Raw genomic sequence first — 20,125 nt, forward strand, 5'->3', positions numbered from 1 at the left:
GGATAAAAATTATAAAGAAAATTAGAATCCTTAAGATTTTTACTGAACATTAACATTTAAAGAGAGATTTTTTTATATTCTAAGTTTTATATGTAGTTAATTATATCCATTACTGTATAACAAAACGTTAATATCTCAAATTCAGCATAAACATACAATTATGTACAATGGTATTTCATTCACTCACAAAATTCGTACGAAACATTTCATGATAAATCAATTACATACTTAAGTCTTCACAATGTATTCATTGTCCACATAAATAAAAACTTTTATCGTTTACGCACGTGATTCACATTTTATACACTTCCAGAGCTGAAATAAAAATTTTGTTTTTATTTACGTTCTCAATGTTCTCGATATTAGTGATTTCATCGTTTGCTGACGATTTGATGCACAGAAATCACATAGATAATTTTTCCTGTCTAGTGGCATTCCCTTGGTCTCCACGCAACCTGTAAGAAAATATTAATAACACTAATGATAACAACTTCTGTATGCTATGCACATATATTAATATATGTATCTACATCACCAAATAATTTTTCGTATTTAATATCTTATTATACCTGAAACCTCTCATACATATTTCAAATGTTTACATTACTTTTAAAGACAATTACATTTGATGAAACATGCAAACGCAACAACATGCAATGAAAAGTATATAGCGGAATTATATGGAATTTGTGTCAATACCTAAGTGCAGATATTTGTCACATGCGCTGCAATGCACTAGATTCACTTCCAGGTCAAGTCTTGGGGCAGTATGACAGCGACTGCAGTGCGGGCAATAGCGACCCTTTCGCCATAGCCTTGTTATTGCATAAAGATCATAGGGTTAGTGAACTTGGATGAGGGTCTATTATAATGTCAGCATTTAGTATAATTAATAAAAACCTGAACCTTAGACGATTTTTTGTTATCTCAGTCATGCACGGATAAATTAAGTACAAATGAATGTATATTATTAACATTTATGAATGTTATCAATTAAGGAAATAATTGTATTATATTCAACTTTCGTAATCCAAGGATTCAGATATGATAAAAATGAACGCTAAACATTAGTTCAAAAACTTCTATAACAAAGGAGTTTTGTGTGAATTATGGAAATCGTGAAGCAGTAACGAAGCCCCGTGAAAACTTGAAGACTAACATTTAGTATGTGTGTTCTGAATCACATCTTCACTCATACATTACACCACAAGATGAAGGGAAAAGAATTAGTATTACTTACTTCGAGCATGGAACGCACAGTGTAGAAACATAAACGCGAGTATTCTTGTCACCCTTCTTATATTCATGTTGCCACTGAGCGACACTATTTCTATCAGAATTTATACCACCAGGTTCTCTTGAGCCACAATTCACACAGACAGCACATTCTTGGCAATGCCATCTTCCTTGCGGTACTCGTCGGAGACCAACACAATAAATATGATACCTGAATAGTATTAAATATTACATAAATATATATTATCATATATTTTATTTTTGTAATAAAACAGAAAAACATACCCTCTATCGCACATATCACAAAACAGCATTTTATCTTCGTCTGCAGGATCATGGCACTGAGCGCAAGTTTTACAATCTGTGCATTGCCATGCATATGATTGGATATGAGGAACCATATCTAATGTTAAATCTATACACGATGGATGGACTGCAATAAAAATATTATGATTTATATTGTAAAACAATAAAGAATATACCAGTAAAGGATAATGGATTAATAAAGTAATTACCATGTCCATTGCATGTACCACATTGAATTAATACTTCATTTTTACTATGTTTATTTAAGGTTTTCAAACACATCTTGCACTTTAATTTTATTTCATCTTTTCGATTTGTTATTTCCATATCTACGTCATCCATTGTAGATTGTGAGCCTTCGGTATCTTGCGTTCCCACGCTAGAAGACGAACTACATAAAAAAAACCAGCTGTTTTTTCACGAAATATTAAAATACTAATTGTTTAAAATGATGGGATATACCTCGAATCATCTGAAGATGAATCACTATCGGTATCACTTTGAGATCCTTCTGATTGGCTATCAAATTTACGTTCATTTGGCCTCATGGGACCATAAAGAACAGTATTTAGAGGATAATACCGTAACTCAGCTGGTGTGTATTCGCGGTAATAATCTGTATATTGCCCTGGTATCAACGCAACAGGATAGTGACCAATTCTGCGTTCCGACTCAACTTCCTGTTGTTTCTTTGGCACATGGATTGTGAAAGTCTGTAAGTCTAAGCTGCATTTCCTATTTTCTCGTCGAGCTTTATTTAAGCTAATATTCCAAGATAATGCAGACTGAACTGCCATTTCTGCTAGATCAATTCTATTTTTTTCTGCATTTGCAGCTGCTGTTAATTCTTTCTGTTTTTTGGAATGTTCTTTTACTTGCTTTTCACGCATATGTTTGCGATATTCTTCATACTGATCTGGGAAATCACTACACATTACATCTAATACTTCTGAACTGCATATAGCAGTTAGACCTATGTTAATGTTAAAAGGAGAGTACATTAGTAAACAAATACAATTTACATGTACATAGTGAGTGACTTACCCATATCACACATTGCTTCGCTAACCAAACCATTTTCTCTCAAATAATTCCTTTCTTCCATATCCACAACTCTTCTCTTCAAATCTGGGTATTTTCTTTTGAAAGATTTTACACCAAGGTATTGAGATATTTGTTCTTGTATCATAAAGGTTTCACCTTTACGGTCAAGTGGCCATTCATACTCAGCAATTTTATCGACTGTGAATGGCCCTTCGTCTGGATCAAAATTAATTTCCATTCTTCGATTCTTGACCTTTACTTTTTCTGATTCTGTAGTTGCAGTACTAAGTACACTTCCTTGAGACTCCTCATTTACTATGGTATCAGAGGCTATAGTAATTATTATTACTGTATTACATCTACTATTGTGTAATTTGAATTATAGAATAACAATTATGGGAAAATAAAATAATTATATGCTTTATACTGAAACTAAGATAAATGGAACTTAAAAAAAATGTCAGCTTATTCACAGTTAAAATTAACTTTCAATATCAATGTTATTAAATCCTCCAAGATAGAAATATTTTTAAAAATTGATAGATTAAATATAAGTAATAGATAAAACTCTAATCATCGTGATTTAAAAATTTTGTTTTGAAATAATAGTACTTTTTATGCTTGATTGAAATACATCTATTTCACATTTAGGTACTTGAGAGATGTTAGGACACAAGAAAAAGATCTATTTATAGATACCTTGCTTGGAGGTCTACCAATGCATTTATCTTTTAATTTAGTTTAGTCATATGATGACTATGGGTTATATATGCTCCTCATGGCTATCAGTCAATATGCTTTTTACCTTAGTAATTTATTTTTAAAATATAATAAAAGACATATCTTATGTAGGACATATAATTAGTTTATAATTAATATTAATATACATAAATAAAGTAAAATAAAGTTATTACTGTTATTTATCTATATTGCAAATTTATAATAATTAATATAAGTGTAAAATATGTAAATAAATGTAACATAATAATTATTGTGTTATTTATACAATTGATAAGCAATATAAATGATGCAGTAATCTGTAAAAAGCGCAAAGATCATACCTGGTGCAGAAATATTTCTGGCTGGAGTCTGAGATCTGGAACCCGATTCTGCACTCATTCTTGTTTCCTCATCTATCACTTGTACCATAGACATATTCTCATGCTTTGTAGCATTTTCTGTTCGTTTCGATGCTGGTGTTAACCAATTTGGATGTCCGGGTGGTACTAACATGTCCTTGTTTTCCAATTTTGCATTTTCCGTCGGTTTATCGGATCTATTATCGGAATCTAATTTCGTTGCAGTCTTTTGCATTCTTTCAGGAACGATGTCAGCCAACTTTTTATCCTTAACGTCATTCGATATGGGTTTAGGTAATCGCATCTCCGGTGTTTTGTTTGTTTCCGATTGCATACCCGTGGAGTCTGGAAGCGTGTTATTAACTATATTTGCACTTTTTACTCCGCCATTCTTTTGTCCCATAATCTTCTTGTTGACTTTACCCGAAGAATTAACAATTTTGGAATCCATTACTGGTTGTTTAAGAGCTTTATACAATTCCGGTGACTTTCTGAAAGATTCTTGTTGCAACCCGGAATCATCTATTGTTATTACAGCCGTAGTAGACGCTTCTATCGCGTTTAGATCTTGCTCGATTCTAGGCTTCTTCATTATCTGAGGATCCACAGTATCCAATTTTCGCTTTCCTCGACCTAATGAATTAGAAACGAAAAAGAAGAAACAAAGAGAAGTGGTAGGTAAAATATGAAAAAGAATATTATAATATTTGCATATGAAAAGTTTAAGATACAAACCTCGCCCTCTACCTCTTCTAGGAGGTGCATAACTCTTCTGGCTTCTGCAGGTTCTCTTAGGTCTCTCATTCTCTCTGGATTGTGGAAAATGAGGTACTTGTGGTTGTTGCATTTGTTGTGCGTCGTCTAAAGGCAAAGGATCCCTAGATATTAACAAATGAGGTGGAGGATGAGTAATTCCTTGTGGTAATGGATTCCTTCTGGGTCTACCTCTTTTCTTGGGCACCTTAACTTCTGGCATTCTATTCGTAGATACCTCTTCTATTATGACAACATCCTGGCTTGAGTTTGAGTTCTCATTTACTATTATCAATTCTGAACGGTGTTCTATAATTTCACAGTCGGAATTCAGCGGGGAACCGGATACGTTTTTCGATAAAATATCCTTCAATTTCTCATTCATAGAAGCATCAGTCGATTTTTGAGGTCTCACTTGAGTAATACTGATTTCTTGATTTATCACATTCATCTGTTGAAGACTGATTGCACTGTTTTTTGGATCGAACAAGAACTGCTTCTGTTCTCTAGACGTTACAGGCTGAATAGTAACCTCAGGTAAAATTTGAGTAAGCTGAGTTTCCAGCTTAGACTTTTTTGATTCGATCGGCGCGATGGTGATATCTTTCCGCTTTGGAGACATTTCAATCACATTCTCTAATTTTTTTCCCTGCATTTGCACTGGTTCAATTGTCAGTTCTGAGCGATTGCTTTGTAAAATAGTCGAATTACCACTTTTAAGAATCTTTAGTGCAGGTTCTTTGTGTCCGATTTGCCCAGGCTCTTTATACCTTTGCGCAAAATTTTGAGGCGGATCAACAGCTTCTTTGGACTTGTATACTTCCGCTTGATTATCGCAAGCCACTATCGTTGGATGACCCGTTTTAGATAGTTTAATTTTCATTTCCAGAGATGATTCAGCATCTCGACGTCTCTGTTCTCTATCCTTCTTTTCTGGATCTACTATAGAGGCGTCTCCGGTTTTTAACAACTTTATCTTCATACCTAAAGAAGCATCAGTGGTTTTAGAATGTTCTGCCTCGATTGTTCGTATCGTTTTATTCGCATCTTCAGACGTATCAGTTTGTATGATAGAAGCGTCGCCACTTTTAGATAGTTTGATCTTCATACCAAGAGGTGATTCTGTTCTCTTGGGGCTTTCTTCCAGTTGTTCTTGCTTTTCTAAAGAAACTATGGATGCATCACCAAACTTAGAAAGCTTGATCTTCATACCAAGAGGTGAGTCAATTTTTGGCAAAGTTTCATGTATAGTTTCCACTGATTGCTCTTCTTCCGAGACTTCAATATGCGATGACTCCAATGATTTCGACGCATCTTGAACTGTATCCATTTTATCTTTAATTTCGTCCAATACTTCTGAATGAACGATCGACGCATCGCCAGTTTTGGACAATTTGATCTTCATTCCAAGCGGCGATTCCGTCCGTTTGGGAATATCTGGAATTTCTAGTTTGTCTTTTACTTCTTCAGAGTTTTCTACCGATATTATAGAAGCTCCGCCACCCTTCATTTTTGCTAGCTTAATTTTCATTCCAATTGGGGATTCGGTCCTCTTTGGGATTTCTGGAGATAACTCTAATTTATCTTTTATTTTGTTGATATCTTTATTTTCTTCTGGCAAATCCGGAGAAACGATCGAAGCGTCCCCACTTTTAGATAGCTTGATTTTCATTCCTATAGGAGAGTCAGTTCTCTTGGGAGAGCCATAACATGATTCGAGCTTCTCCTTTGGTTTTATTTGCACATTATCTTTATATTCTTCCAAAAAATCTTGTCTCTCGGATTGTATTATCGAGGCGTCTCCGGTCTTTGAAAGCTTAATTTTCATTCCAATTGGAGATTCCGTTCTCTTTGGACTTTCCTGAACCATATCTAGTTTATCTTTATGCTTTATCTGCATTTCTTTTGCATCTTGTTGCACTATAGACGCATCACCACTTTTTGATAATTTGATTTTCATTCCAATCGGTGATTCTGTTCGCACAGTTTCTTCGAATTTGTGTTTACCCTCTTTACAATCATCGATCGATTCGTATTTCTCAGCGGAAACTATAGATGGATCCCCGGATTTTGAAAATTTAATCTTCATACCAAGAGGAGACAACGATGATGATCCTTCGGAATACCACTGTCCAACTTCTTCGATGTTCTCATTGGATATTATAGAAGGATGACCTCCTTTAGATAATTTCAATTTTATTTTCCCTAGTTTTTGACCTGGACTATCTTCAGGATTTGGCGAGTTGGTCGCAGATCTGATCTTCGGACTTTTAGGTGATCTTGGTTCGCCACAATCAGTGATTGCAGACTTTGCTATCTTTAAAATGATTCGTGGAGATCCTACATTTTCGAAATCGTGTTTTTCGGAATCCTTTCGTGGTGTGTCAACTATCTTCGATTCTGATTTATCGGACATCTTCGGCGATTCCAACATCTTTTGATAGGCAATTAATTTTGCATCCTTTTGAATCAAGAGACTATCTTTAGAGATGTTCGGAGATATCGATACTTTTGCCACATCTGTAGTAGGAATTTCTATCTTGGGTGGTTCTCTTAGACGTTCTTCTAAAATCGAAACTTTTGGTATAGATTCGGATGTCTTTAAAACGTTGGGTGAAACATGTGGTAATGTTACCACTGCGTCAGATACCTTATTGCTTTCTAAGTTTCGTAATTGCTGTATTTCAATGTTCTCCAAAGGTGTTACGCCAAATTTAGTCTCAGATAGTGTTATCTTCCCTTCGATTATACCTTCATTTATTGTCTCTTTATCATCATCTATCTCAAACTTGTCTTGTAAAGCATCAATTTTAATTTGCTCGGCAAGTTTTCTCTCGCTTTCCAATTTCGCAGCTTCCGAGATGATTTCCGCCTCAGAAATAGAAATCGAATCCGTCGTGATGTTCTGTAGTTCCACTTCTAATTCTGACGTATTTTCGCATATATCTTCATTAGGTACAAACAGAGAGGATGCATCAGCTTGTTTGGATATATCATCTACGACACTTTCCATCATTTTAGGAGATAATACCAAAGGAGAATCCATTGCTTGTTCTTCAGACTCTTGCAAAAATTTAACAGCTGATTCAAGCTCGGATATTTCAGAACTAGGTTGAGATGTTTCTATGGCAGACCGAGCATCATCTAAATTTTCATCATGACCCACGTTACGCAGCAAGATATCTGAAGGCAATTCTAATTCAATGTCACTTGATCTTTCCATATTTGGGAAATCTGCAATATTATCTTTCATATTAGTAACTAAATTTTCTTCTGCTAAATTATCCTCTGTTAGATTAGCTTCTGCTAGATTAGCTTCTGCTAGATTACCTTCTGCTGGATTATCTTCTGTTACAATTGTTTCAGAAAGTCCTGCATTCTTTCTATCCTCAGAAGGATCCCCTTCAATATCATTTTTAACAATTTCTGATTGTGATTCTGTTTCTTCAAGATCAGCTATGGATTCCAATGGCGCTTCTTCAAAGTTCATGTCCAAATTAGTACCTTCTCTTAAATCCTTTTGCAAATTCTCAAAATTGTTATCCTTGTTATCTTGACCCATGTTATGCAACAGGATATCTGAGGTTAATTGTGTTTCAATATCATTTGATCTTTCCACATTTGATAAATCTACACCATTAACATCCATATCAATAACTAAATTTTCTTGGATTTTTGTTATAATTTCTTCAGAGAGTTCTACGCCTTTCCTATTCTCATGTTCTTCTTCATCGGCATTCTTCACTACTTCTGGCTGTGGTTCAGTTAAAATTTCTCCAGGAAATTCTATGTGCTTTCTATTCTCAGATCCCCCTTCAACATCACTTTTCGTTATGGTTGGCTGTAATTCTGTTTCTTCAAGATCATCTACAGATTCCAGTGGGGCTCCTTCAAAATCCATGCCCAATTCATTTTCTGTCAAATTAGTACCCCCTTTTAAAATTTTTTGCAAATCCCCAACATCTTCTTCTTTCCCATAACAATCCATATTATGCAACAAGATATTTGAAGTATCAATATTACTTGCCCTTTCTACATTTGCCAAATTTACAGTATTATTATCCATATTAATAACTAAATTTTCCTGATCTTCTGTTACAATCTTTTCAGGAAGTTTCGCAGGAAGTTCTATAGGAAGTTCTACAGGAAGTTCTACAGGAAGTTCTTTTCTATTCTCAGACTCTTCTTCAATATCACACTTGATTATTTTTGGCTGCGATTCAGTTACAATTTTTTCAGTAAATTCCATTTTCTTTTTATTCTCACACTCTTCAACACTATTTTTCATTATTTCTGACTGTGATTCAATTATAATTTCTTCAGAAAGTTCCATATTGTTTTTATTCTCAGGTTCTTCTTCAATATTATCTTTAGCTATATTTATCTGTGTTTCTGTTTCCTCAATATTGCTTTTATTTATTTCTATTTTTGATTCTGTTTCTTCAATATCGCCTTTAATTATTTCTGCCTGCGATTCTGTTTCTTCAGCAGTGCTTTTAGATATTTCTGCCTGTGATTCTGTTCCTTCAACATTACCTTCAACTATTTTTGCCTTTGATTCTGTTTCTTCAACATTATCTTCAGCTCTTTCTGTTTGTGATTCTGTTTCTTCAACATTACCTTCACCTATTTTTGTCTGTACTTCTGTTTCTTCAACATCACCTTTAGCTATTTCTGTCTGTGATTCTGTTTCTTCAACATCACTTTCAGGCATTTCTACTTGTGATTCTATTTCTTTAACATCACTATTAGCTATTTCTGCCTGTAATTTTATTTCTTCGAGATCATTTTTAGCTATTTCTGTGTGTGGTTCTGTTTCTTTAACATCACCTTTAGTTATTTCTGCCTGTGATTCTATTTCTTCAAGATCACTTTTAGTTATTTCTGTCTGTGATTCTATTTCTTCAAGATCACCTACAGATTCCAGGTGTGCTTCCTCAAATTCGATATCCAATTCAGTTTCTGTTAAATCAGTATCCACTTTATGTATATCTCCTACATTTTCAGCTTTGTCATTATGATCCATGTTATGCAGCAAGATATCTGAAGCTAATTCTATTTCAATATCACTCGCTGTTTCCACATTTGTTGCATTTACAGTATTATCATCCATATTAATAACTAAATTTTCTTGATCTTCCGCTATAATTTCTTCAGAAAGTCCTGCATTTTTAATATTTTCAGATTCTTCGTCAACAGCATTTTTATCTATTTCTGGCTGTGATTCTATGTCTTCAAGATCACCTACGGACTCCAATTGAGCTTCTTCAAAATCTATGTCCAATTCATTTTCTTCTAGGTCCGTAACTTGCTTTAAATCTTTTTGTAAATCTTCAACATTTTCATCCTTATCTATAGACTCAACAATTATACTTCCATCGATTTTCAATATATCACTAGCTGGAGATTTTTTAACTTTATCATCAACAACTTCAATTGTATTGGATTTCTTTGTAGTTTCTAATGGTAAATCATTTCTATCTGTTAAACAACTACTGATCACCTGTGTTATATAATCCGAAGTTTGTGCCATGTCAGAAATGGGATCTGATTGTTCTAACAAAAGACTCATGTCTACAACCTTTGATAATTGGTCTGATTTCTGAAGTTCCCCTTCAGCTTTTGTTGCTTTCAATGAGGAATCCTCTCCCTCTGGTATTAAATCTAAACCTAATAGTCCTTCTAGGGAATCTATATGTTCTGAGATTGAATCCTCCATATCCTTATTCAGGATATCTTCTGAATCCTGTGGTAATTTTTCAGTCAATTCTTCAATTTCAGTCTCTGCTAATGGAATACTTCCAGATTGTTGAAAAACCTCTTCTATTTCATTTGCTACAACAGCTTCCGTGCTTAAAATATTCTTGAAATCAGTTGCATTTCTTACATCATCTAGGATACTTGTAACAATATCCTGTGTACTTTGGCACTGTTCTTCAGAAAATATATCTTCTACTTTACTAGCAGTTTCTAAAATATCTTTCAAATTATCTTTATCGGTATTGCACTTTAAATTATCTTCCAATTGTTGCTTGTTAGAGAGCTCCTCATTCTTATTTAACTCTAGATCTTCCGCATCAGCTATCTTTACAACTTTTTCTGCATCCATTTCAACATCACTTGTTGTTTCCACATTTGCTGAATGTGCAATATTATCATCCATATTAATGACAAAATTTTTTTCATTTTCTATTAAAGTTTCTTTCGAAAGTTTTGCATACTTTCTAGTTTCAGGCTCTTCTTCACCATCACTTTTGATTATTTCTAACTGTGATTTAGTTACAATTTCAGGTTGTGATTCATTTATAATCTCTTTGTAAAACGCACTACTCTGTTGATTTTCAGGCTCATCTGTGACATCATTTTTAACTATTTCTAGCTGTGACTCTTTTACAATTTCTTCAGTTGAATTCTCCTTTTTATTTTCAGGATCCACTTCTATATCACTTTTCATTATTTCTGACTGTGATTCAGTTTCTTCAAGTTTTAAAGTTAAATTCACTTCTTCTTCCATATTTTCATCTTTTGTATCCTCTGCAGGTACTATGATTTCAGCATGATCTAATGTTAAAAATGCAGGTTTATTAATAAATAATTAGTTAAAATTTAAACCCTCATAAAAAATGTAAATTCAACAAACACAGATTGTAACACCACGTATTATCTCATATTTTTAAGGTATCTATTACCTTTCGTTATATATATTTTGATCGAAAGTAAAATATTTGTTTATTATTATTTCGTAATATATGGTGAATAAACATAGATTATATATATAAAACAGAACTATGGATAATTCGTAAAATTATAGGTTAGGTTAGGAGTGAATAACACTCGCTACAAGACAATAGCGTTCTCGGTACTAGTTCGCGCCCTCGATTTGTAAAAATCGATATGAGGTCAGGTAAGAGGAAATTTTTGTTATACATATATGTAAACTAAATGAAAACAAATAAACTTAAAATCGCGGTAAGTAAAAACTACAATGATAGCTATCATACCAACGAATCAAAATCGGAAAGTTCTAAATAACGAAGTTCCCGTCAGAACTCACCGAACATTGTGCTCACATGGACCAGCACGGTAGAGAATTGAGACAGCGATCGGAAAATTAACCACGTTTAACCATAGTTAAATGACTTGTCATCATAGCTCCTGTAAGCATATTTAACGTACCCTGTGTCGAATATTTAAAAAATATTTAATAATGTTCAGGTGAGCCTATTCTAAAGATAAAACGAAAGAAACGAAGAACTAGGAAGGACTTACCCGACCGTTATTGACCGAAAGTTATAATGCAGAAACCCTAAGCATCATGGATATTAATGATATCATTGGTAGAGATTCTGTTTTAGAAAGTGAAATTACAACTCTTTCTCGGATAATCATAGAATCAAAGACGGATGCAAATCAATAAACCATAACACAGAAAAACCTGAAATGTAAGAGGAAGATGTGACCAGAGCCAAAGAAAAGTTCCTATAGCTGAGAAAAATAATCCTAATGACATAAAATCGTTTTAAAAAATCTGAGAATGATTGTTACGTCAAAGAAATAGAGAAATGATAGAAAGAAATATTAATGTGGAATAATCAAGCAGAAACAACTCTCGGTTTAATAATGAAAATGTCTTACAAGGAAATGTGTAATTCTAGAAACAAAAAATTGTGAATCTAATGTATTATATGTAATAATATATAAACAGGCTTTATAACTATTATCGTATCAAAGACATTGAAATTTCTCGTCGCATCCCAAGACCCTTCAAAGACAGTAAAATAAAAAAATTTCGATTGAGTTTCCCTTCTCCTACGAGAATCGTACCTTTCATATGATGACTAGCTTTGTCAAAGCGTAGGAGCTCGACCGATTTTGCGTTGTGAATATGCATGAAAAGTTGCGCAATTTCAAACAACCTAGTCTACACCGATAATTGGTGTCATAGTTTCGAATTCTGGCGGGTAACCCAATTTACACTTGTGAAGTATCGAGAATCGCAAGAGATATGAGCGTCACGAGACGCGACACCTCCCCCCTTAAAGTTTGAAGCACAATCGTATACAACGCGTACATATATATACCACCGTGTATTGAAATCTCACACGGCGATTCATAGGGCTACTATTCTGGAGACATTTCATAGACTATAGACATAGATCATAATTGCTATATCTTACTTTACAGAAATTTCACAGCTTATGGTGGTTCGTCCGCACTATCGATATTATTAGTATATATTTTTACACTGCTTCAAAATTCAGTCTATGGTCGCTGCAGTGGGGAGAGACGAAGGCGAGTGCCATAGGAGTGGGGTTGGACTTCCGTAGGAGAAGGGAAACTCAACCAACAGTTTTTTAGTTTTTGTTTTTGTCGTGTCACAACTTATTGACTTTCGCTTTTTAAAATATTTTACAGCATCATATTTTATGCAAAATAGATTAATATATGAGGTATAGAAGGTTTGCATAAATTATCGGAAATACACATTTGAATTAACAAAATTCAATATAACTGAATTTACAAATTTGTATATGTATTTACAAACGTTTTATTAAAAACATATGACATTATATATAAAAGGAATTATTTTATAGGTCTTGAAATATTTTTAGCATTTTTCTTCACGGATTTAATTAATGACTGCAATTCCGTATTAGAGTTCAGTTTTGATTCTTTAACAGGTATTTCCTAAAATATTTAAAAAAGCAAGAATAAATACATGTAATATATATAAGTAGACTGAGAATACATAGAAATAAGTTTTACTCACTTCATTAAACTCGTTATCAGCTCTTCTTTTCAATTTTTCTTTTATTAGAGCTTCAGTACCTTTAGTCTTCCTGTAATGTGGGTCTGCTGGGTCGATATTGAAATGATGCGATGTGAACAACGCATTGAATCTTGCATCTTGTACATTTACTTCAAAGTTATCTTCTACTATTTGGTCTTGTCTATTTTTCTTCTTACTCAATCGTTTTTGTTTAGACTTTGTCATTGTGGCATTTTCTTCGATCTTCTTCATATTGAAATGTTGTTTGTTATCTTCATTTTCATCCATTAATAAAAGTTCTAATTCAGCTTTACGTTTTTTTTCGTCTTCGCTATCTGATGAAGCAAGGCTATCATTTTCCATACTGTTTTTCTTTTTGTAAGATAATTTATTATTTCCAATTTCATTATCTGAATCAAGCATTTCTGAACCTTCAGAGTCCAATGTATCTTTATTTACATTTTTATGTTTCTTCCGTTCCTCTCGTTTAGCTTTTTTCTTCTCTTTCCGTTTTTCTAAATATTGCTCAAATGGCGTGAGGTTTTGATCTTTCTTTAATCTTTCTTGTACCAGTTTCTCAGCTTTTTCCTTTGCGCCCAAACCCCAAGTAAATTCTAGCTCAACGTCCTTTTTCTGTTTTGCTTCTTCTTTCTCTTCTATCTCTTTCAATAAAGCTTTATACTTCTCAACTGGATCGGTATTTCTTTCCGCTTCCGAGTCGCTTCTATCCTCTTGAGATTCTTTTTGTTCTTCTTTTTCTTTTGTAATAAAAAAATATGTTAATGAAATAGTAGAAGTACGAAGTCCTGAGTGATAAAAAAGATATGGTACCTGATTCATTGTCACTTGACTCAGTTGCTAAATAACCTTGTAAGTCGTTTTCATTAATTTCATTCAGTTTTCCAGAACTCAGTTTCTGTGCAATCTCGGTTCTTTCAGGGTTTGTTTCATCCCAAGTTAACTGTACCTTAGCTTGTTGCAAAGCTGTAGTTATGAACTGTCTTGGTTGATACTTTGTAAGCTCCGGCAGTTTATCACATACCTCTCTAGGAGTCTTAAAATATGTATCTAAGATCATATACAGTGAATACATTTTACATACATTAGGATTAAGTAACATACCTGGTCAAATTTCATATCATCTGGTATGAATCTAAGATCCAATTTTGTTGCTGTAGATTCATATTCTATACCATCGCATTCAGTGTAAATTTTATTTGCTGTTTCAGCAGAATCAAAATCAACGACAGCATAATAATATTTTAATCTATTTAGTTGATATTGTCTTAATTTTTCCATGTGATATGCTGACCCTTCCTCGTCCTGGAAAATTATATTCTAAGTCAATATACAATTTCACTTGTATTTCTAAAAAGAAAAGCATGAATTCGTACATCACTTCCATTTTCGTTTTCCTTTTCCTTACTTATCTCTGTTAATTCTTTTGGACCTTTAATTTCTTCCTCTTTCATCCGCTGTAGTCCAAATTCTGATGGATAAATCTGAAATTATTTAACTATAAAAATGTTGAAAATATTTGTTTTATCTGTTAATTAATTATATTTACAGTAACTGAGCAAATAAAGCCACCAGGAGGCAAGAAAGAGTTAAATAAAACCATTAAATCTACAGCACGTATTCTATCCCAGTCCATATTACAAGCTGCCAATCTATGTGTAATTTCATCTGTTGTTTCAGCCTCTTTGTCTAATTCACCCCAATTATGTTCAATATCTTGTTCATCTAATTATAACACAAATTGTTATCAGATGCCATATACATACATATATATATATATAAAATTAGAATCATTTAATATATGTTACCAGAAATCTCAGAACTTTCTTCATCAGAAGAGCTGTCTGTCATCAAAATTCCTTCACCTCTGGCATAATTCACAGTTAAATCTTTTAACTTTTCTTTCACTTTATCTGTAAGCTTTTCAGATTTATGTTTGCTTCTATTATCCAGTTGCCTTTTACTTTCTTCCAAATCTATTTCTAAGTTTCTTGCATTGGTTGCATCATCTATATCTGATTCAGATTCAGAGTCAAATTCTGTGTTACTCTGTTCCTCAGAATTTACATCATTTTCTTTTTTTGGTTTAAGTCTAAGTAACTCCCCATTACTTGAAAAACAATTATTATTTGATGAATCAGTATCCGCATTTTTATTTACATCATCTTCTGAATCACTTTTTTTTGATCGAAGAACTTCATTCTTTTTATTTTTTGTCTTTTTAAGCTTCTTTCTTTTAAGTTTCTTTTCTTCTTGTTTAGGTTTTTCAAGTTCTTTTTCTCTATCTTCTTCTTCTTCACTGCTAGATAAATCATAATATTTTCTAAGATTTTCAAACGATGTCTGATTTACAGGTCTACCACGTTTGTCAATGGTATATTGAACTGTAAATTTTTTATCCTTAAACATACTTTGAAATCTTTTATCTATTTTCACTTTCCTTTCTGCTTTTGGGATCCTTTTAAATTTAGGATCCCTTGCAATATGAGCAAATCGGTTATCATTTAATAATTCATCCATGCTAGAGAAAAAATGCTAAATTACTTTTTATTCTGATAAAGTATATAAGTCTACGTATAACTATTGTATAATGTTCACTGTAAATAACCTCATTTCATACTTACTTTACTGTTCCTTATAAGAACTTGTGACTGAAAAATACTTAATACTACGATATCTATTATCGTATAAATTTTAAATAAAGTACTTAAAGTTATCTTAAAGTTTAAAATTAATAATTATATAATATAAAATTAATAATTTGCCAGACAATGTCCTACTCTCATAACTCATGTGCTACTAAAATATTATATTTTGACATAACCTTACCTAGCCTCAAAGTGTCAAGTTCTATTACGTTGATTCTAATTGGTTAATTGTTAGTTCTATTGGAAATTATTTAATAAATTTGTTTCAGATATATATAACAATAGTAAACAACGAATAGGCGATTTTGTAAAAAATTGAAGATTATTTTGTAAATAAGCGATTATTTCATGAAAAAACATATAGAAATAAATATAAAAATTATATTTGATTATAAAATTAAAAACTTTCACAGATTATAAAAATAATTGTCATACATGCCTAGTTAATAAGACGTGCTCTATTTTTTAAATCAATTTTATTCAAGTAGTGTAATAGAATTCAGTAGAAAGTTACATTGGAATAAACCAATTAGATTCATTCCCGCCATTTTCCGGTCTTGTTTGTTACAAGTTATAACTCTGTTTGACGCATTATTGTGATCGTTTTTTCTAAATATTTTGTGTTCTTTGTGATCTTACGTGTATTTTTTATCAATTTATAGATAATAATTTCATCTGATTATCAATAAACCATGTGAAATAGTTAAATATTCTGTTCTTATCAGAAAATAAGGTTGACACTTCGTTCTACATTTGAGTAATAATTTCTCGAGGAAAACATACATCAGTCAATTATATCTTCGAATGAATAATTCTCTGTAATATTGAAAGAAATGAATACTCCAACAACCAGAGATTTCTTGCGGAGGCCAGATGGAACGCGTAGGAGATCTTCTCGTCAAGCCTTAGCGGTGATTCCTGTCAATAATTCCGCTTCACCTGGTGCGTTCCTTACATCTTTCATGTCATCTTATCTTTTGTTTACTTCTTTTAGTTTCAATTTACGTGTTTTAGGAGAAGCAAATTCTACCGAAGTTAATGCAATGGATAATTTTTTAAACAGTCGACATGGCACTGACTCTTGGAGCCCTGCACCTAGCCCAGACGAGATGGTAATCCAAAAACGAGGACGTCGTCGTAGAACTATAGTGTGGTCCCCTGATCTTGATACTTGTAAAAGAAACAGCCTCTTTAGGTAAAGATTTTTCATTCCCAATTACTTCTGTTATAAGTCAATTAGGCAAAAATATATTGAATTTGTTGTAGCTCAAATTCTAAAGATCGCACACCGGTGAAAAGTCCGTCAAAATCAAGTATGGTATTGAGAAGTACACCTAGAAAAAGGCTTACTCTTGGTGATGTCAATGAATCTCAGTTTACAACACCAGATAAGAAGAAAAAGTCACAGGTCTCTTTGGATGTTAATAATTCGCCGAAATATTTTAATGGCAATTTATTAAATGGTTTGAGAGGTCTTAGTCATAATCAGTTAGTTCACATGATTATGGATTTGGTTTCCACGCAAGAGGATGGTCTGCTACATGAGAATGAAAAAATAAGAAATGTTTTGTTAAAAAAGATGCCAATGGCTGATATACAACCACTAGTCGACACATTAAATACTTTAAAGCAAAATATTCAAATTAGCATCGTGCTATCTAATAGGGATGATTTATCTGACATTCACATTTATTTAGATAACTTTCAGGTGTGCAGTGATTTCTTTACATTCTTATATATTTTTTTAATTTGTTATTAACGCTATATCCAATTTGTACAGAAAACTATTATAGATCAGGGGAAAAGGCTTGTAGAATCACAGCACTGGGTATCAGTTATGCAATATGTTTATGCAGCATGGAATATTACAAAGCAACTATATGAAGAGGAAAATCAAAGCCTGTGTAATTTGACTCATAAATGTTTTAAAAATTTGACACACTTTTGTTCTCAAGCTCTAAAAAGAGGAAACTTCACGAGTACTATATTGGATATATTTACTGATAGGTACTGACAAAAAAATTTGGATTTTGTATTTTTAGCATAAAAGATATTACCCTGTTTTATGGAATTGTTCACAGGCTTGATGCGATGGTTGCAGATTATGAGGATTTAAAAGTTTGTTTACAGTTGATAAACGAAGTAAAAAACAATGAAACTTGAATGCTTTCTCTATGTCAACATAAAGTATGCCATATTACAAAACTATTACTTTTATATACATATATATTTTTAATATATGCATAAATTTTAATTCTAATCGTGATGTAAAGACTCTAACGAGTCTTGATAGTTGTTAAATTAACTATATTTTTTTTACTATTTCTTTTTATAATAATAGCACATAATGAGATTCATATAGAATGGTATTAAAACAGTAATGTTAATAGTATTTAAGATAATCAAATGATATTTTTATATTACGTTTGTATTAATTGTTCGAGATACTTGACATTTTATAAACTTTTCAACTATAATTAATGTTATACGAACTAGGAACATTGCTTAAAAATGATATTACATTATCAGTGCAAGGTAACTTATTTCAGGTGTGTATACCGTTAGTGTCGTTTGTTATTTATGATTTACTTATGATAGACACCTTCTTTTAAGGTATTTTAACGTTATTTTAATATATTTCATGTGTATTTTGTCAAAAATACTTAAGGACGAACTTATTTCATTGGTACAATTTCTCGTCTGTATCTTTTCATGACAATAAACATACATCTAAACTGATTTTTATTAAAAACAATTTATTCGTCATAATATATCATGCATTCTTACATAATATATCCATTATTACTTCTGAAAGGCACATACTTCATTTACGGGTGTATGATGTGGCGTAGTGTGTGTACGCGCGCGCGCGCGCGCGCGTTTGTGTGTGTGTGTAAATATCAGAAACATTCTAAGAAGCGTGTAAAATTTCTTTTCACATACCTGTACACTCTTTTAGACAGTATAACGATGCTCAGAATCTTTCTGATCGAGCCGTTTGAATTTTTCCTAGACGATAATCAATTATACATGTGTCTAGTCAAGTGTTAAGTCGATTACTTAGAAATTCGCACTGATGAATACAACTCAAAACGACAAAAAGGTCGTGTACCATTATCGAGATCCTTTTGATCTCCTTCGTGCTCATAAGCGCAAATTTTCTTTCTTACAACGGATCATTTAGAAGTGCGTATTGGCAAGATTACATTATACACCACTCTTAGGAACATTTTCGAAATCCGAATTTGCCTCGATCGGATTTGGAAAATTTCACCAGACGAATAAAAACGTAACAATGAGCGCAACAATATAATTTGACTTCATCTAAATAAAAACATTTAGTTGAAACAAATCAAACGCGTTTTAGATTTGTCTACGCTGTTCACGTAGAACGTTTCGCATAATATGGGTAAAATAAAAGTTGCCTCTCTGATAAGGTTGAAAGATCATTCAAAAAGTTTCGTGACTCTGCTTCGACCAGTTTCGGAAAGCATAGAAAATAGAAACGATCAAGCTTAAAAAGCAAATTATTATCGTCTGTTGTTACATCAAGTTAATTAAAATTGTTTTTTAAGTAATAGGAAGAAGTTTTGCGTTTATCTTGTGTCAGAGATAAATGAAGTTGCATTAATTTCTAATTTGACATTTTTAAAACTTTCTGAAACTTTCTGAGTGATCTTAACTGATGGATATTAAAACGAAAACGTTCCATCTCTGAACTATGCGGTTGACAGGCTAAAAGCGGAATCACGGGTGAGATTGAAATTTTCTTTTGTACTTTTTCGCTGAAGGAACTGACTAACAGTTATAATAATCAAAATTAAATTGACCTTGTGGATATCTTTTCCTTTACAAAAAGGAAGTAAACAAGAGTGTAAAAAGTAAGTGCAATTAAACTTTGCGTGTATACAAGATCCAGTTCATCGTTTTTCCGATTTTCTTAATTACATCCTAACTGTTCGTTAATGTTACGCGATTCACCTATGATCCGAGCTTGTTAGCAATGTTCTTCACTTCGTTTTACAAAAGAGAAAAAGAAACATAAAAAAAACTATATAGAACGTTTTGCTGCTCGCTTTGTTCAGATGACAATGGGACGCGATTAAATTAAGATAACGATCCGTAATGCGACGATGCAACTATGATACTTAACGAGATAAAGCTGCGAATCGAATACTGTGGTAATGAATCATCGGATATTACGAGTTCGCCGGCTGAGACGCGCTTCAGTCCACCTTTGCCGGTTGCACTCTTGGATACAGCTAGAAGAA

The 20,125-nt window shown here is 32.7% G+C and overlaps 4 protein-coding genes across 24 annotated transcripts in view; 1 reads left to right on the forward strand and 3 right to left on the reverse strand.

Moving 5' to 3' along the window:
- Nucleotides 1-21: 21 nt before the first annotated feature.
- On the reverse strand, nucleotides 22-12,715 carry LOC122571905. 8 transcript variants are annotated; one of them, XM_043736207.1, is made up of 11 exons: nucleotides 12,596-12,689; nucleotides 11,473-11,573; nucleotides 4,401-10,979; nucleotides 3,648-4,298; nucleotides 2,587-2,916; nucleotides 2,005-2,515; nucleotides 1,752-1,933; nucleotides 1,522-1,669; nucleotides 1,241-1,447; nucleotides 700-815; nucleotides 22-455 (listed from the first exon to the last, which is right to left on the reverse strand). In XM_043736207.1, exons 2-11 carry the CDS (start codon nucleotides 11,477-11,479, stop codon nucleotides 340-342), a joined length of 8,847 nt encoding a protein of 2,948 aa, XP_043592142.1. In that variant the 5' UTR covers nucleotides 11,480-11,573; nucleotides 12,596-12,689; the 3' UTR covers nucleotides 22-339. The 8 variants fall into 8 exon arrangements, with proteins under 8 accessions (XP_043592142.1, XP_043592140.1, XP_043592141.1 ...); XM_043736205.1 differs by lacking the exon at nucleotides 12,596-12,689 and adding an exon at nucleotides 11,688-11,829 and having other exon boundaries at nucleotides 11,473-11,595; XM_043736206.1 differs by lacking the exon at nucleotides 12,596-12,689 and adding an exon at nucleotides 11,688-11,827.
- LOC122571913 lies at nucleotides 10,956-18,761 on the forward strand. Of its 5 annotated transcripts, XM_043736229.1 has the most exons (7): nucleotides 10,956-11,096; nucleotides 11,230-11,322; nucleotides 16,686-16,796; nucleotides 16,869-17,049; nucleotides 17,121-17,562; nucleotides 17,635-17,861; nucleotides 17,936-18,761. In XM_043736229.1, exons 2-7 carry the CDS (start codon nucleotides 11,313-11,315, stop codon nucleotides 18,015-18,017), a joined length of 1,053 nt encoding a protein of 350 aa, XP_043592164.1. In that variant the 5' UTR covers nucleotides 10,956-11,096; nucleotides 11,230-11,312; the 3' UTR covers nucleotides 18,018-18,761. The 5 variants fall into 5 exon arrangements, 4 of the variants coding, with proteins under 4 accessions (XP_043592164.1, XP_043592165.1, XP_043592166.1 ...); XM_043736230.1 differs by lacking the exon at nucleotides 10,956-11,096 and having other exon boundaries at nucleotides 11,231-11,322; nucleotides 16,580-16,796; XM_043736231.1 differs by lacking the exons at nucleotides 10,956-11,096; nucleotides 11,230-11,322 and adding an exon at nucleotides 12,793-12,868.
- On the reverse strand, nucleotides 12,950-15,989 carry LOC122571910 (ESF1 homolog). The gene is made up of 8 exons (XM_043736225.1): nucleotides 15,831-15,989; nucleotides 15,015-15,727; nucleotides 14,756-14,931; nucleotides 14,583-14,690; nucleotides 14,311-14,511; nucleotides 14,020-14,242; nucleotides 13,189-13,946; nucleotides 12,950-13,106 (listed from the first exon to the last, which is right to left on the reverse strand). Exons 2-8 carry the CDS (start codon nucleotides 15,724-15,726, stop codon nucleotides 13,002-13,004), a joined length of 2,283 nt encoding a protein of 760 aa, XP_043592160.1. The 5' UTR covers nucleotide 15,727; nucleotides 15,831-15,989; the 3' UTR covers nucleotides 12,950-13,001.
- The window catches only part of LOC122571907 (putative uncharacterized protein DDB_G0271606), a 106,077-nt gene continuing 104,545 nt past the window's right edge, over nucleotides 18,594-20,125 (reverse strand). For all 10 annotated transcript variants that reach the window (XM_043736222.1, XM_043736221.1, XM_043736220.1 and 7 more), the window contains one exon: nucleotides 18,594-20,116. In XM_043736222.1, the coding sequence (XP_043592157.1) occupies nucleotides 20,081-20,116 (36 nt within the window). In that variant the 3' untranslated portion in view covers nucleotides 18,594-20,080. The remainder of the gene's footprint in view (nucleotides 20,117-20,125) is intronic.

The sequence above is a fragment of the Bombus pyrosoma genome, linkage group LG10 (assembly GCF_014825855.1).
Source record: "Bombus pyrosoma isolate SC7728 linkage group LG10, ASM1482585v1, whole genome shotgun sequence".
Lineage (NCBI taxonomy): Eukaryota > Metazoa > Arthropoda > Insecta > Hymenoptera > Apidae > Bombus > Bombus pyrosoma.

Coding starts and splice junctions, on each gene's coding strand:
- LOC122571913 (XM_043736229.1), top strand. Junction 17,563..17,634: donor TTTATTTAGATAACTTTCAG/GTGTGCAGTGAT, acceptor CAATTTGTACAG/AAAACTATTATAGATCAGGG. Junction 17,862..17,935: donor TTGGATATATTTACTGATAG/GTACTGACAAAA, acceptor AATTGTTCACAG/GCTTGATGCGATGGTTGCAG.
- LOC122571905 (XM_043736207.1), bottom strand. Junction 1,934..2,004: donor TCATCTTCAGATGATTCGAG/GTATATCCCATC, acceptor TTTTTTATGTAG/TTCGTCTTCTAGCGTGGGAA. Junction 456..699: donor TGACAAATATCTGCACTTAG/GTATTGACACAA, acceptor ATTTTCTTACAG/GTTGCGTGGAGACCAAGGGA.
- LOC122571910 (XM_043736225.1), bottom strand. CDS start 15,726: ATGGATGAATTATTAAATGATAACCGATTTGCTCATATTGCAAGGGAT. Junction 14,932..15,014: donor AGAAAGTTCTGAGATTTCTG/GTAACATATATT, acceptor TGTTATAATTAG/ATGAACAAGATATTGAACAT. Junction 13,107..13,188: donor CTGATAACGAGTTTAATGAA/GTGAGTAAAACT, acceptor TAAATATTTTAG/GAAATACCTGTTAAAGAATC.